The sequence below is a fragment of the Prunus avium genome, chromosome 6 (assembly GCF_965620075.1).
Source record: "Prunus avium chromosome 6, drPruAviu1.hap1.1, whole genome shotgun sequence".
Classification (NCBI taxonomy): domain Eukaryota; kingdom Viridiplantae; phylum Streptophyta; class Magnoliopsida; order Rosales; family Rosaceae; genus Prunus; species Prunus avium.
In genome coordinates, this window is record NC_142289.1 from 9,249,876 (window position 1) to 9,267,373 (window position 17,498).

At 38.0% G+C, this 17,498-nt stretch overlaps 3 protein-coding genes across 3 annotated transcripts; 1 reads left to right on the forward strand and 2 right to left on the reverse strand.

Annotated features, from left to right (window-relative positions):
- The first annotated feature begins 306 nt into the window (after positions 1-306).
- Positions 307-3,177, forward strand: LOC110753063 (uncharacterized). Its single transcript, XM_021953873.2, has 2 exons — positions 307-2,278; positions 2,707-3,177. Exons 1-2 carry the CDS (start codon positions 556-558, stop codon positions 2,826-2,828), a joined length of 1,845 nt encoding a protein of 614 aa, XP_021809565.1. The 5' UTR covers positions 307-555; the 3' UTR covers positions 2,829-3,177.
- Positions 3,178-4,138: 961 nt separating this feature from the next.
- On the reverse strand, positions 4,139-14,203 carry SRFR1 (Tetratricopeptide repeat (TPR)-like superfamily protein). The gene is made up of 24 exons (XM_088255129.1): positions 13,898-14,203; positions 13,672-13,781; positions 12,264-12,922; positions 12,097-12,141; positions 11,775-11,876; positions 11,610-11,690; positions 11,364-11,430; positions 10,879-10,979; positions 10,653-10,760; positions 10,238-10,308; positions 10,066-10,122; positions 9,551-9,659; positions 9,391-9,471; positions 8,999-9,085; positions 8,228-8,434; positions 7,072-7,409; positions 6,817-6,903; positions 6,626-6,725; positions 6,337-6,428; positions 6,212-6,250; positions 5,990-6,080; positions 5,033-5,130; positions 4,623-4,932; positions 4,139-4,361 (listed from the first exon to the last, which is right to left on the reverse strand). The coding sequence occupies exons 1-24, from the start codon at positions 14,017-14,019 to the stop codon at positions 4,356-4,358; spliced, it is 3,168 nt and encodes a 1,055-aa protein (XP_088111255.1). The 5' UTR covers positions 14,020-14,203; the 3' UTR covers positions 4,139-4,355.
- Positions 14,204-15,412: 1,209 nt separating this feature from the next.
- Positions 15,413-16,964, reverse strand: KAI2 (alpha/beta-Hydrolases superfamily protein). The gene is made up of 2 exons (XM_088253979.1): positions 16,507-16,964; positions 15,413-16,151 (listed from the first exon to the last, which is right to left on the reverse strand). The coding sequence occupies exons 1-2, from the start codon at positions 16,872-16,874 to the stop codon at positions 15,707-15,709; spliced, it is 813 nt and encodes a 270-aa protein (XP_088110105.1). The 5' UTR covers positions 16,875-16,964; the 3' UTR covers positions 15,413-15,706.
- Between the last annotated feature and the right edge of the window lie 534 nt (positions 16,965-17,498).

A 17,498-nucleotide genomic window follows, 5' to 3' on the forward strand; every position in this document is an offset into this window, starting at 1 on the left:
AAAACGTGACTTTGGATCAAAAGGGCAAAGTACTCCTGGCCAATCAATGATCAGTGTGCAGGTGGTTCCGGAGAATGGAACTGTTAGTCATCATCCTCTTCTCCTTATTTGGTTTTAAATTGAAAATATGGGGAATTGTTATTCACACTCCTAGTTTGTCATTCTACACTCTCAAAAATTGATATTTTGTTATTTTAGCGAAAGAGTGTAGGATGACAGACTAGAAGACTCGAGAAAGAGTGTAGAATGACAAATTAAGAGTGCGCGGAACATCTAATATAAATTTTCAAAACTCATGGTGTTTGGATCTGATGTCAGAAGCAATGATGTGGACCAGTTGTTGTAGAGTACGTAGAGATGTCTACTTCCTCTCTACCCCACCTCTTACTTCATTTACAGTAAACCTTTTGCACTCTTTGCTCTCATAGTCTTGCCATGTTCATCTAAGTTCATTTCTGCAATTCCAGAACTCAACCAAACTAAGTTTTCTTCTTGAGATGCCAATTGTATACACCCAAAAACCTATTTAAACTCCTAACTCTCTCAAACAAAATCATGAAATCAAAATTCCAGAAGAAAACCACCAAGAACACAGAGTCAGTATGCAATAAACCTTCTTGTTTCTTCTGCACCATGAATGAGCCAGACCCCTCTCTCAGAAAAGCTAGAATCATCAAAGCCTTCCAAGATTTGCCTCTCAGGAATGACCAAGAACATGTCCTTGCACTAAGCAGCCTCTGGAACATAGCCATGATGCAGCCTAATGACCCTGAATTCCCATCTCTTGGAATCTTTGAATGCATGGCAAAGCTTATTCACAAAGGCATTAATGACGAAAAGTGGCTGCTAAGTGACCAGAACATCTATATTCCCTACTATGCTGCCCATACTATTGGCTCTTACACCATGAACAAGGTTCAATTTGCAGAGAAGGCTGTAGAATCAGGGGTGGTTTTTTCATTAATTGAGCTGATGAGAGGTAAGATCACCTGGGTGGAGCAACGAGTGGCGGTTCGGGCTCTTGCTCATATAGCAAGCCATGAAAAGATCTTTGAAGAAGCCATTGGTGTAAATGAAGTGGAGATTGTTGAATTAGCCATGGAGATATCCATGACCTGCCTCAAAGAGGTGTTTGATAAGTTTGTTGGCTTGGGACCTTCAAAAAGATTGAAGTACCATTGCGATTTGGTTACAAGAGGGCTTGGAGGGTTGGAAATTGAGGACAGAAAGGCAGAGGAATGGGCTAGCCAGCTTCAGTGCTGGTCTCTCAATCTTCTCAACTGCTTTGCATGCAAAGAAAAGTCTCTGAATTTAATCTGCAAGAGAGAATTCTTGGTTGAATTGTGTGGAATGTGGGGTGGTTTAGCAAACCCGAATTCACCTGCTGTGATTAGGCTGTTGAGATCACTTTGTCAAACCAAAATTGGAAGACAAAGTGTAGCAAATTTACAAGAAGTCATAAAGGCACTCTGCAACCTCTCAAGGTCCTCAGATGATTGGCAGCTGATGGCCATTGATTGTCTTCTGCTACTCCTCAAAGACCCGGAAACCAGACACAAAACCATGGAGGTTTCAGTTGTGTTTCTTGTTGATCTGGTTGAGCTTAAAAGTATTGGAGGAAGACCAAAAGTTGGAGACACAATCACACAGGCTCTCTTACAAGATTACCATAAAATAAAGTATGGGGACTTGAAATTCCAGAGGAAGAAAGTTGAGAGAGCTTTGAAGGAGACATGGGATTTGAAGGTTGACAGAAAAAGGAGGGAGAAGTTAATGTCTGAACAAGAAATCAGAGAGAGAAAATCAATGGTGAGACAGCTGAAACAACAAGGAAATCTAAACTTTTGGTCAGGGAACATAGAAAAGGCTGTGATGGAGTACACAGAAGCCTTGCATATGTGCCCATTAAAGATGAGAAAAGACAGGCTTGTGCTCCATAGCAACAGAGCTCAGTGTTACTTGCTGCTGAGGAGCCCAGAGGCTGTCATCAGTGACACAACCAGAGCTCTGTGCTTATCCAGTGCAGTGAGCCCTCATGGTAAGAGCCTGTGGAGAAGATCACAGGCTTATGACATGAAAGGGTTGGCAAAAGAGAGCTTGATTGACTGCGTAACATTTGTTCATGGCCGTATGAAGTCCGGCCAAACCGAAAGGGCAGAAATCCCAAGCTACGCGGCACGTATGATTAACAAGCAGATGAATAAAACTTGGTTATTTGCTCCTGCAAAGTCCAGGAGTTTTAACAACCATGAAGAGTTATTGGAATCTCATGGCGACAGTGAGTCTCTTAATTAAGCACATTCTATTAATCTTTGCTTGCTAACATTACTCTTTTCTATTTCGGGAAAGCCGAATACCAATCTACATTAATTGATACATGTTATCATTGTTTTCTTATTTGGGAAAGCCGATACCAATCTACAGTAATTGCTCCGTTGTTGATATTTAGTATCACTTTACAATATCTAATTCAATGTCGATATTTGGTAATATCGACAATGTATCACTCTACCGTATCTAGTTCAATGTTGATATCTAGTAATACCCACAAATACTACTTGACGTTATCTACTTCAACGCTGATATTTGATAATATCGACAATGTATCATATACTGTAGATTGATACCCAGTATCAGTCAATAACCATCAATAACCACCTCTTTAATTTTTAGCTAAGCCCTCATAAATATTCATTTCTTTTACAGGTAGGCCTACCGTTGTAGACGAAACGTTTGCCGAAAAAAGATGGAGAAAGCTAGAAAGGGAAAGAAGAAGAGAAAAGGGTGTAAATGTCACAGAAAGGGTTGGAAGGTTGAAAATTGGGTAAGGGAAGAGAGGCCTTATCAAATTTCTATGTACACCAAAATTAGGAGGTGTAAGAAGACGAGATATCAATAAACCCAGCTCTATGTGACTTTAAACTCTGGCTTCTCCATATTCATGAGAACACCTGGTGTCCATGGGTACCATGCAACTGTGGAAAAAAACAGATATTCTCTAACTGCTTCTGGACACACTGGCAGTAGTGGGTACCATGCTTTTTGACCATGAAGCCCTTGATCTTTTGGGCATGAACTCAAATTTAGGAGGGGGGAAAACCTTTTTGGGGATTGTTGCTTTGACAAATTTTGTTTGTGCTTGTTTGTCAAAATCCGAATTATAAAAAGCTCTCAAATAGCAGCATTTTCATAGGTATTATTTACTATTATATTATATGACTTTTTCCCTCTTTTTTTTTCCCTTTTTTTTTAATGACATGGATTGCATTATCTCATCTACTTTTACATCAATTGATGGGATACTGTCACATGAACGATCACGCGAGTTGTTTAGATCCTGCATTAGTTGCTTTATTATTATTATCTTAACAAATCTTTATTAAGTTAATGGGGTTGGTTGCCAATGTCATATAGTGGTCTCTTGGACATATTCGGCTTGACCAAACAAAAAAATGTCGATATCAACCTCTCTTTTCTTTTCCTCGAACTTTTCAGATTAGATTAGAAACTACTTTCTTACACTTTACCAAATAATTAACCATTATAAAACCTTCTAGTAACAGAAAGTCCTTCCTAACCCGTATCAGATTTGGTGTATATGGGATCTTACCTTACCTGATTGTCAATGCGCTCTTACGTTAGCAAAAGATAAATGATTGTATTGCTTCACAATTATCCGTCAGATTAGTGTATATCTTTAGTTAGATATGCAAAAACATCTTTGATTGAATTGAACATAATTATATGGCATCTTATTCCATCTCGGCTTCATTATTCTAGGTCCGTTTGGTTCAACGTTTAGAAACACCAAAATAAATTTGATGTATGTTTGCAAAAACAGGACCAAAAAATATTCATAATCAAATCTCGGTACAACTAGAGGATAAACTGAAATTCATTTTCATGCAAGTAATATTACTAATAGTACTACTACAAGCACCAACCTAAAAAACAAAAACCACAGTTTAAATACCGAGTGATGAAAATACAACTGTCAATATGTATTGGAAATATATGAGATTCACATGAATTTGAGAAATTTTGACTCTGATAGCACATTCTAATTAACTAAGGTTTAACCAATAAATATTCCCAACTTTTTTTGAATTAAAAAAAAAGGAAAAAAAAGATATGACAATGTCAAAATGACAACTATCCACTGCAAATTAAAAACATGGATTCCAAATTTATTGTGATGAATTAACGTACAACAAATAAAGGGGAAAAAAATTATTTAAAAAACTACAATTTCATTATTCTAGAAAACTGTACAACAAATACACATACAGCATGCATACATGTTTACATTGGTATAAGCCGGTGTAAGATTTGCAGATATCTTGCCTCAAATTGACTCAGCTCTGCATAAACAGGAAAAAACGCAACGTCAATTTCAGAAAGTCAGCACAAAATTCTTAGGTGATCAAAATAACATTAAAAGTGCCAAATTAACACACTGTCATTGCTAAGTCTTCATAGCTGATAACAATTCAAACTTATTTATAAGAAATGCAAGATTTGGTACAATGCCTAATACGACGATGCGTACACTGACACGGCAGCTTCAACTCTCGCAGCAGGCATATCATGCGTATAAATTATGTGTGACGTAGTGAACTCACCTCTTCAGGACTTTTAGAAGATCCATCGTTGCATGTGCTTAGAGCAGCAACAACTGAACCTGTTGTGGCTAGAATCAATCCCACATCAGGATAATCTTTCCAGGATGTTGTTGCCTTCAGAGATGGATACAACCAACTCTTCGTTGAGTCCACGAAAGAGTTTGGATCAAAGTTCAGAATGGCGTCCCAATCCACCTGTAAACCTTGTGGGATACTTCCTGTGAACTCCATATTAGCAGCAAGAAGTAATCCCAGCATAACCACAAACCCAACAACTGCAGAGCCTCTCGAAAGCGGCATAAAATTGTACCTGAAAAAGCAAATATGTATAAATATACTCCTTATTTAGAACTATATATTTTGTGAATGACAAACATGCCGTATCCATGCATCAAGGTCAAATGTTATACCAGTAATACGTCATCCTTAAAATTGCATCTCTCACATTTTCAAGCACACTGGAGTCAGTAGACCAATAATTTTCACCGCAATAAGCATTGCATATAGCCTGCCAATCCATAGTCCATATATGCAAACATTAGCAATTTATTCAACCAAAGAATTATTTTATAAAAAAATACCACAAAGGATTGCTGACACACTGAATGAAAGACAAACAATAGTATAAACAAATCTACTTGTTAGCGCCTCTAGTCAAAAGGTTTTCGCGCTAGCACCAGCCTAAAGGTCCCGTCTATCCAGATCCAGAAGACTCGCCATTAAAGAAAAACAAATGTTGATTGCATCCTAAGGTTCTGCTTAAGCAGTACATGGTGGCCAAATGTATGGTAGGTATAACTCAAGTACCAATTGTGTCAAGTAGTTTATCAGGTATGGGCAATGAAAAAAGTATTTTATCAGGAACTAGGGATTACTAGGGCATTATCCAAGAAGGATCTTGAATAACTCTTAGAAGGCATCAGTTTTGGGTACAGTGAAATGAGAGTTCACAAGGTTTGTAGCGATATGTGGGAGAGTGGAATAACACTTTGGAGCATGTTTTGTTTCATGGCTCAGGTTAGGGTTCAGATTGAATGTCAAGCATTCGCATCTTTTCCTTATTAAGTTTTTTAGTGAATTATCTCTTTTCATAGGTGAGGATTAGCTAAACCACAATGCTTGGGAAGATTCTACACATACAAAACTAAGGAAAGGTAAAGGTACTAGAAGCGCTTCTCATCTCTTATATTGTGATATTTGTTCTTCCAATACAAATATATCATGTATTGCTTATATCAAGGATCCAAGAAAGCGACTCAAGGGCTCGACCCATGTTAGATTACCGGCATCTATTAAACAAAATAGAGTATGGAAAAAATTACAATAAAAAATTGTTGGCTCGCATAGATGGGTGTAGGGTAACATACTTCCCATGCCTTTGCCATTTCTGCATCAAATTCGTCCCACCTTGAAGGTGTACAAGGTGTTCTGATTGCAAAATCATATCTGTTCTCCCCCCTGGATAAATCATTTAATGCATCCAGAATTAAGAAAATAAAAAGGACTAAATCAGATGGGGAAAATAAAATAAAAATTAGAAAATGAAAAAGGAAAAAGAGAATGTTGCAAGCCAAGGTGCAAAAGACTACGTTTTTACTAGGGTAATCCGCGTCCCTTCAAGATATTTCCTGTAACAAGCAGGAACAATCAGAACTAGGCATGACATGCAATTAAAATGCAAGGAAATCAATTTTAAAAAGATATGCATTGTTACCCCTCAAAGGCAGTACTATTGCACCGAGTAGACAACCAGAAGTCCTCACCAACCGCTCTGTGTAAATCAGCACAAGATTTTGCTTCCAAAATCTGCATGAATATAATTATGTGAGTGAAACAATTATTTACATATGAAAGAAATAATTGTTCAACGAGAGTTATACATGCAAAAGAAAAGCAAACAAAAAAATAAAGATTAAAAGTGACAATATAATATAGGAAAGGGATTGTCTTCAAGTAATAAAATAAGATTTTCAAGAGTAAAAATAAAGGATTGGTGAACTCACATCTTTCAATTTCCCATCCCTGGATAGATCAATAAGGTTATCAACCTTATTATACACATATGACCTTTCCTTCATGACAGTTTTTGCAACATCTAATGTTCTGCCACATTGACAAGTGATGAGCAGTCAAGGGGGGGACAGAGCATTGTTTAAACAGTTCCATACTAAATGGAAGCATTATAGACCTTCACCTTTCAAAATTTGGGAAGTAGCGAACAACTTTTGCTTGTCCAAGGATCAATGGTGTATGAGACCCAAATCCAGCATTAAACTCTTCACTGAGTTGAGTAGAAATCCATGTTCACATTAGAAAACAGCATAGGAAAATATTTGACTATCTTATTTAACCATTCAAATGAAAATCAGAGCGAAACTCAATCCAAACACGATGTTATGTGGCTATTGAGCATGGAAATGATTTATAAATTAAAAATAAAATGGAATACCTTAGCTTGTTAATCCACACAACAGGGTCACACGGTTCTGAAATCTGCCGCCATTTGACAGCTACTGAATAAACATCATGCCATGACATCATAGAGCGTGCGGATGAATTAGCTTCTGTAATGCCATATGAAGTGGAGGTCTCTGAAGAGCTACTTGTACTACAACCAGCACCACCTCTATTCTGGCTAGGCAAATTGACTCTTTCCCTTCTCCGGCCTCTCTTACCATACTTCGACGATGTGCCTTTATTAGAATACTTCCATTCTGCTTGGAAGGAACGCCAAGCTTTTGAAACCTTTTGTGCAACTTCAATAACAGCCAATCCTGCCATACGATGCTGGTAGACATAGAATATCAACAAATTAATAAATAAAAAATAATGGTTGGTTAATTCAAAGCTCTTCAGGGCAAGGAAAACTAGAGAAACATGGAAATACATCAAGTTATATGGATGTAGAGTTGAATGCTCCAAATGAGTCAACAGAAGAATGCTAAATGCTACGACGTATAACTCTAAGTAATAATTACCATTGCAAAAAAAAAAGTCGAATTGTTTTCTTCTGTAGAAAAGTATGGTTGTCTACACATACACACTGAGTCAAAATTAATAGTTTTTATGGTAGAGAGCAGATATTAGCTCATTTTTTAAAACTTGGCTCAAATAGAAAAGTAAAGTATCGTTCTCATATTAAAATTGGTTCAAATTGAAAAGTTAAGTCTCATACTATGCATCAAGCCTGATCACTTTTATCCCATCAATTTTTGTGCAATGATGCGGATAAAATGATCAGTTAAAGGTGGAACCTTCTTGATGTTCACCTCAGGTTAAGTGTTTTGGAAATCCTTACTGAGTAATTTTGTTTAACAGATCATATACCATTTTAGCTTAAAAATATGAGATGGGTGAAATATCATGGGCCTCGAATGATTGCAACATCTGCAGCTTCAATTGAATCTATTTGATCTAGATTGTTCAAATCTAAATAAAAACAAGAGAGGTGCAACTTATCCTCAAGGCAATATGTCTAATTACAATAAACCTCAAATAAGATAAAAAGTTGAAAACATAAATGGGAAAATAGGAAAGAAATGCAACTAAGAAGTGACAACAATGAATTGCATTAACTTCAAAGTTATTCTTGATATCAAAATCACCTGACGCCTATTCGGTAAGAAGCCAGGACAATCATATTGGATTTTCCTTCCAATGCAATCAGCAGCTTCTAGAAGAGCAGTCTTCTGCTTTGTAACTGTAAAAACTTGCTTTCGAAGCTTGCCCTTCTTCAAAGATTCACGCAGGGGAGGTTGCCGATAGACCTTTTCGCATACATTCTTGGGGTGCAACCTTTTGCACCAGTACTCCTGAATATTAGATATTGAAAACACAATAAACAGAAAGTAAGAGAATTTGGAGCAAATTTGTTAAATGTTCCCCTTACATGCTCTTATTTATAAGAGGCTATGTTGTAGCCTCTGTTTGGGGTACAATGGTTGGATTTTATAGCCAGAAAAAAAAATGTGGTTTTCCAATGCCCCACATTGGTTTGGGTGTGCAAGTGTGTGCAGATTCTTCATGAGGATCCGCCATGAATTCAAAGTTAAAGTTAGAGTTCCCCTTTTGAAATAACTAAACATGGTTGGCTTTGGCCACTTTTTAATTGAACAAATATGATTTTGGATATTTGACATTTCAGCTTCTTCAGCTTCACAATTAATTGTTGAAAGGACTAGGCAGCGGAATAGCTACCTTTTTTAACTTTATCTTTCTTAAATGACATTTCATACACATTGCCTTTTGTATTATACTTAGGTATAATCATGCCAAACATGCACATACTGATACTGAGATGATATGACAGAAATTAGCTGAAAATTTATAACAATGAACTGGAAATCAAGACCAAAATAATCTTCAAAATATATCACCTTAAAAAGTGAATCAATGTCTCCATCAATATCAAACCAGCAAAATTCACTGTTGATTTTTGATGCTGTGTACAGAGCAATCTCTTTCTGTAAACAAAACAAAATAACAAATTCAAAGTTTGACATATAAGCAAGGTAATTGTTGTGATTTGTCGAGCATGGTCTTTTACTCAAAGAAGGGAATGTTTCATTCGATATATCTGAAGAAAAAAAATGAAGAAGAAAAGTGCCCGAGGTGCATTAAAGATATATGCTAAAAGATGGAACTGCACATTAAGAGTTACAAAGTGCACACTACACTATGAGTTCCTGCACATCAGCACTTGCATGGTGCTTATAAGTGCAAGAATATCAATATGAAATAAGCCATGCTATTCCAGATCAAATTAAACCTGATAAAAAGCAAGGCATTGCAACACAAACTTCTCCATCGAGTCTAGCTCCAAATCCAGCACAGCATCGTAGTCCTTGACCTGTGACCAATGTATAAGTGAAATATGATTAAACATGCAGCTGATATTCCAAACAAACCAAAGAAACAACTTCTAATACCGCGTGCCCATATTCTCCAAGAGCATGGTAGCAGGATGCCCGCAAATACAAACACTCAATATTGGTATTCTCAATGCTCAACCCAGTTGACAAATCCTTAATAGCCTTGCTGCAATATAGAACCCAGCAATTAATTACACCGCCTAGTGTCTTTATTAAAAAATAATAGCACAATGCTACATTCACTAACAGATACCACAAGGGACATTGGCAACTTTTTCATCTATGAATATGACCAAAAGTCATTATCCCTAGTACGCTATTGTGCCCGTGGACTGCTGTGGTGCCTAATTCCACTTTAAGTGGATTGTTATACGAAATACAACATATCGTTGTTTGCAACTGATGATGACAACAATCCATCACATTACACTACATCTACCATATAATCAGAGACAGAGTAATATCCCAAATAATTTATGCTTTACAAGATCATGCAAACATTTCAAGAGTAGATACTGGTTAGTGTTTATAGTAAACAATTCATTCCAAAGATAGGATTTGGTAGAACCTACCGGTGTTCTCCCATCCCATGGAGCAGCAGACCACGCAAATGATATGCTTTGGCAAACCTTTCAAATTTAGACAAACAAGTATATCTCCAGCGTTAGCACTCTGCCTGAGTTATATCAGGATCAACAAAACTTTAGAAACATGGATGCCTTAGTTCAGACACAAAATGCTCACCTCCCATCAATTTGTAGAGCTCGCTGCAGACATGCTAAAGCCCTGGTATGGTTAGCCATATCTTGATAGAACTGCAACAACCCACATGCCAGAAGAGCAACACTTGTTATAAAACACTTGATTTGTATCAACCAAAATGGCAAGTCATATTCACTCTATATGAGCAGTTAAGAGTGAACTAATAAACTGCTACCAAGTTTTAGTTATGAGCCTATCCTCAGATTCTAATGTATTACATTATTACTAATACCTATGCCGTTTAACAGAGATAATATCCCATATTGATTCCATGAGATTCTGGTTTTCACTAGTGATGTTGCCATTCTTATTAAGGATATGCAAAATAATGAACTAGGCATGAACAATGATGGAAATTCATCTGGCCTTGGTAAACAAAGTATTTGCTCATGGATACCTGGGTTAGCTGCACCCATGCCTCAAGGAAATTCTGATCCAGTTGAATTGCTTTCAAATGTGCCTCCTCAGCTTTTTTATATTCACCAATTGAGGATAATGCCAAACCCTAGGGAAGCCAATATCGGTTCAGTCAATACTCAATAGTGCAAGATTATTCCAGGGTAAGCTGCAAGAACAAATACCAGATAACAGAATCAATAGAAACACAAATCTTGAAGACTCACCAAGTATGTGTATGCAGATGTGTTATCCTTATCAAGTTTCACACATGCAGTTAGGTCTTCAACGGCATTGTAAAAGTCCTTGAACTTGAAATTGGCAATTCCTGCAAAAATTACAATGCCACTGTTTTTACCTGTCTATTGACAGAAGTTGTCGTTTAGGGCTATTAATAAAAATATATCCAAAAGGTTTCCTAATACATGTGATTATATCACATGTCAAGCTTACATGATAAACCTTCAATGAATATAATTGAAGAAACATTGCAGTCTAAATAATACAATGTCAAGCTTCTACAGCTATTGATCTCTCTTGAAAATTGTTCACATACATCTGTTTTAACATCTTAACAGCACCTAAGCCTGACAATCTGTAAATAGATGCAGATACACACTCTAAAACAATATCTTTTTATCTGAAAAAACGAAGGCATTTGAGCATTTGAACCTGAATGCTGAAATATAATGATTGGGTTGGAGCTAGTTACCCCTTTCGTGTAAAATATCAGCTGAATTTGGCTCAAACTCCAATGCCTTCGACAGATCTTCAATGGCCTGGATCACAAGAGATTAATATATGCATGTACATGTTAGTTCTTGTGTCATAACAAGTAACAATAACTTCTTTTACCAATAATTAAGTTGGAGGAACAGTGTAAAACCACGACCAAATATTCATTACTTTAATTTACAGAGAATACATTTACATGAAAAAATTAAGGTAGCAATAACACCTCAACAAATTCTCCCAGAGCAGCTCGTGCTTGCCCTCTCCGTTTCCATGCCTCACACGCTGATGGATTTGATTCCATGGCCTGAAAAATATAAATAGATCAACTACTCGCATGTAGAGCCAAACTATTTTTATTCTTCTGTCAAAATATTAGTTCATCAAATACCTTAGTAAAATCAGCTATTGCAGCCTCAAGTTCTCGTTGGAATGCATAGGCTGTCCCTCTCCCTATCAGTGCCTCTGGATAGTTAGGATCCTCTTTCAATATCTGTGCATATAATTATAAAACAATGCAAATGCTCATAAAACTTGCTAATGGCCCCATAAAACTACAACCCTCTAGACATGTTGTTACCCATCGACAAACCAGAAATGAAAAGAGGAAAATAATAAAAATGAGAATGAAAGAAACACAAGGAAAAATAACGATGGGAAGGAAAATTTCAATCGCCAGAAATTTTTCAGGACTCACATGGACTGAAACTTACCTGATCAAATATAGATATGGCATGAGCATACTTCCCTTCATTAACCTGTAAAAACGGTACATCACACGTTGAAGAGAATATAAGGTTTAAAACACTGGCAATTCAACAGAAACAATAACTGTGCTCAAACAGAAAGACAATTACCAAATAAAGGAATTATAACATACCTCCGCTATACCTCTTGATAATCGAAAATCCACACTTATTGACTTGGACTTTGAAAGTCTAGCAACGCAGAACTTTTTATTTCTCTTGGAGTCATCACTAATTTCATGGCGTATATCAGATTTACTACTTAACTTTGGGGGTGTGGGAGGAGTTTCAGTCAAATCACTTGATTTGCTACAAATCATTGGTAATTTACTGCATGTATCACTTAAGTCATTGCATGATTCAGAGTTATAACCCAATTTATCATGAATATCATGATTCCCATTCATTTGGCTATCAAACTTCTTACTCGCCGCAGCTTTATCACCTATTCCATTGGGTACGTCCAAATTACCATTAGACTTGCTATGGACCTCAGAGGTAACTGTTGATTCACTGCATAATTCAGATTGATCACTCAATTTACTGTGATTCTCATGAGTCTCACTTGACTTCCCATTAACATGTGATCTTGATTCAGATGCGAGCATAGATGATGCCGACTGTTTTGCATGATTCTCACATTCAATACTTCTCTCTTCTTTTGCAGTTCTTACAAGGTCTTCCAGTTCTAGCAACTGCTTCAGATCTGCAGACTGACGCAAGGCATGTTCATAGCCTTGCTCCAAAACCAAAAGAGCATCCTCTTTCCTTCCCAAAGCAGATAATGCACAACCTAGAGGACAAAGATCAAGTCTAAGATCACAAGAATGGCGGAGCTCCAACAGTACTTCATGTAATGATTCATTGTATACAAGTATTTAAAAAATTTAAGACATCGAATCATAGAAAGTGTCAAATAAGTGCTCCCTGAGAGTGCACAATTGTGCATATATCTGAAAGAGCAATATGATTTCAACAAAATGAATTTTTAGCTCAATCAGTACTGTGCCATTTCAGTATTTATTACTTCCTCATAGCAAAGAAGATATACTATTCCATCCCCAAAAAAAAAATGTAAATATATTATCAAATTCCTCAATAAGTGTACATCCCCTTTAAAAGTTTTCCACAGAACGTTCATTAAATAATTGATAAGTAACTTTTAGATTACGGAAAAAAAAATCTCCAATATACAAGGGCCGATACAAACCACACTGCAACTCATCTAAACAATGAACCTCTTCTCTAATATCTTGCTCACGAATTCTATGGGATTATCACTCAGCCTCGACTACCAGTCACTTATTCACATTTGCCGTACACCTAAAATAAAAATTAAGACTACATAAAATCTGTCCGAAATGTCTAATTAACTGCGCATCACGTTTCATTATCAGCTAATTACGAGGAGCTTAACATTTTCATAATTGAGCTATCATTATCACCTAACTACTCAAATGATCCAAAATATCCAAGAAAAACGAAATAAATTCTTCCAAGTCAAATAATAGTTCAAATTCGATAAAATGATCGAAGAAAAACCTTTGAGGATGTAAGCCTGAAGAAGCGCGGGGTCAAGCTGAAGCGCCCTATCGCAGTCCTTAATCACGTGCTTGTGTAGCTCCAATTGGCTGTAACAGAAGGCTCTGTTGCTGCAACACCAACATTGAGAGCCACAAAATCGATCAGAATCGAATTCGATTAAGAAATTGAAGATCAGCGGGAATTGAATGAGATATTGCGCGAGTGAGATAGAGAGTGTACGGACCAGATGTCTTGGATAGAAGAAGACTGGGAGAGGAGCAAGTCGAGGACTCGGATGGCCTTGGACCAGTTGCGTGAGCTGCAGAGCTTGGCGAGCTCCGCTCTCTCGGAGACAGCTGCGGCCATTCTGAGTTACCGGAGCGAGTTGAGTCGGATGGATCGGGAAGGCGCGGTCTGTGTTCGTGTTTGTTCCTTTCTTTGCTTCAACGGCTCTAGCAAGAGGAAAGTGGTGGGGATTAAAGAGGGATAGGGGTAAAATGGGAATAGGGGAAAAAAGGTAAAGTTGAAAACTGAGAAGGGGGCAGCGAGGAGAGGAATGGCTGTGAGTCAATGGATGTCTTGTATGTGTTCATACGTGCGGGTCACACGTGTTCCACTATTTGACATGATTGGTTGGTTGAGCTTTAGTACTTTATTTGACATTTTGTCAAAGTAAATTGGTGTACAACGGGCTGGACCGGCCTCAATCGGGCTAAGCACAGTACGCAAGTATGAATCGGGCTCAGTTAAAGATGGCACATCGAGTCGCTTAGATTGGCCCGAGCCGGGGGTACGGGCATACCCACGAGCCCGGCCCGTTCGAATTCAATTCCAACTAAATATACTAAATAGCAATGAAAGCATAAGTAAACACGTAGGCATGTATGTTCTCAATAATAAGCTTGAACTTCTTATAATTCAATGTAACTGAGTTGCATGTTACACTCCAAAACAACGGTCCAGACAGACCAGAGGAAGAATTAAAATATATATATATATATAAATGCCCAGCCCAACCCTCTAGTCTAGCCCAAAATAAAATGAAACAACACTTTTCTCCCATGTTTTAGAAAGAAGAAAAAAACACAAAAAAGGTTGTTTTCTTTTAAAAAAACAGTTGCAACGTCACTGCGTTTGATAACTATTGTGTATGCAGCTTCTTGTTAAGCAATTGATTACTTTTCCAAATTCCAAATGGTAACACAACTCTATCTAGTACTCTTCTTTACGCTGGAATTTGCATACTAATGTTGTGATTTTTGGGCTGAATTTTGTTTATTGCTGTGATTTTTTAGGATTTCATGACGGGCTAGCCTGCCATTATCAATATATGTTTTGAATCGAACTCTCGAACTCGAATGCAAGAAGTCGAATGCAAGAAGTGGACACAGAGTCCGAATTTGCAAGTTTTAACTTATTTGAAGGAACGGAAACAATACACACATTCACACCATGATTTGCAAAGTTTGATCGTATTTAAAGTAACGATGATTGTTACGATACGCATGTTCACACCATGAAAATCTTCGCACAAGATCGAGTGGACTGATTTTAAGAAATTTTCCATGTCTTGCAGCATTTCTAAATAATAAAAGCTTGATTATAATTGATATAAACAACTTGAATCCAAGCTTTCATACTAGAAAAGCGCGACGTGTCACAATAACTCCCTTTCCTTCACATGACGTGGTCCATGTGATCAACAGCATCACACACCATCCACGACTTTTGAACACGACAACCAACAAAGACCACACAATAAAAAGGAAAATACTAAACTTACCACATTTTTATATCACATTATGTACTCTCTCTAATAAAGATGACCCAATTGTATTGGTGAGCTCCATCTCTATTAAAGAGGTGATATAGTATAAAAATATTATAAGGCTATCATTTACCTCAACAAAAACCTATCGTCCCAAAGCTAACAAATGGCCCCCAATCTAGCCACACCCACCACCAAAAACAACATCAACAAAAACAAACCAAAAAAAAAACTAATCACCCCCACCACCTACATTATTATTATCATAATTATTTTTTACTACAATTACGCCGCAATATCGTATCTAATGTGCCGGAGCATCACCGGTATAACAATATCCGGCGAGCTCAGCTGCGGAAGATGACCGTCCGATGACATGACCTCCACGATTGACTCGCCGCCCAGATTCTGGTGCAGATACTCTGTGACGACGACAGGGACAGCGAGGTCTTTTACGCTCTGCAAAATGTGGCAGGGCACTGTGATCAGATGGAGAATTTGTCTCGTGTCGCTCTGGAAGATGGTTTGGGCGACGCTTAGGGCAATGTCTGGGCGCATGTTGAAGAGGGTCCGGCTGAACTCCTGGACCGCCACCGAGTCCAAGTCCCCGCCGACCGCCATGGGTGCGAAACCAGAGCACCACGCCTTGTAGTTGGATCGGATCGCATCGAACAGCTGCTCCAGATCTTCCTGCTCGAACCCGCCGTAGTAGTCCACGTCGTTGAGATACCTGAATGAAAGATTGTTTGGTTTTGATTAATAAATTGGTTAATTGGGTTTTGGAGGTGGAATAAAATAAAATAAAAATGATTGAGGAAGATCATTTTAAGTAATATATTAATCCAAAGGTTTAAGTAATTGGGTTTGTGGGGTTTTAGGTTAATTTGTTAATCAGATTGATGGATCCACTCCCAGCAAATCGTCATGCATCTTTCGATTAAGAAATTGGGTTTTGTGGAACTGTAGGTTAATTATCTAATAATTGACTTAATTATTTAATTAATTAGATTGATGGATCCACTTCGCCCAACGCTACCCAGCAGAACAGTGTTTCCCGCAACAAAATTAATGGTTGCGGATCTTACCTAGGGGAGGCGCCGATCATGACGAGCTTCGTGAAGAGGTCGGGGCGGGTGATGGCGGCGATGGCGCCGACCATGCCGGAGACAGAGTGGCCGACGAAGATGCAAGACCCGACCCGAAGCTCCTCGAGAATGGCGAGGAGGTCGTAGGCGTAGCCCTCGAGGGTGGCGTAGCGTTCGAAGTCGAAGTATTCGGGGTTTGTCGTTCCGGCGCCCATGTTGTCGTACATGATGACTCTGTAGTCGTCGATGAGGTGGGGGACGAGGTGCTTCCAGACCGACTGGTCGGTGCCGAAGCCGTGGGCTAGGACTATGACCTGCTTGCCTGAGCCCAGGACCCGCACGTTGTGAGCTTCTTCTACAATTCCCATTTCAAATGGCTCTCTCGATGGTTCGATGGCTCGGTGGCTCTCTCGATGTCTGGTACTTGTTGGGTTGGTTGACAAGCATAATAGCTAGTACCACATATAAGAGTACCTGGTGATAAGATCAGTGAGAGAGCAATTATCGGGTGTTGATGGTGTGCTGGAGCTTACTGTGTGTACCATTTATTGTTTTTGACTACGACGCTACTTGGCAACTTGAGGAGCCATTTGTCGTTACAGCAGTCAATCACATCCTGAAACAGTCAATCCCAATGAAGAAGGCATTGACCTGGAAATTTGTGATATCAAGTTTAAACCTCTATAGATGGCAATTTCAGGATTCAAAAGCTGATTGGGCAAAACTAACATACTAAATTTGAAGGTACGAGTGAATTTCATTAATAAACATGAAAAGATACACCTAGTCATGGGAGACATAATGAGCCTTATTTCGCACATTATCTTGTTTATTCATTGGATATTTGCATATTAGACGATGTAATCCTATATCACACTCAAAATAATTGATATTAAAATCATGATCATCATTGACTCTTTGATATTCAACTCTTTCAACTGGAGGCTCGATAATGGGAGACTTTGGAAGATTTTTCTCATCACATATTGGAG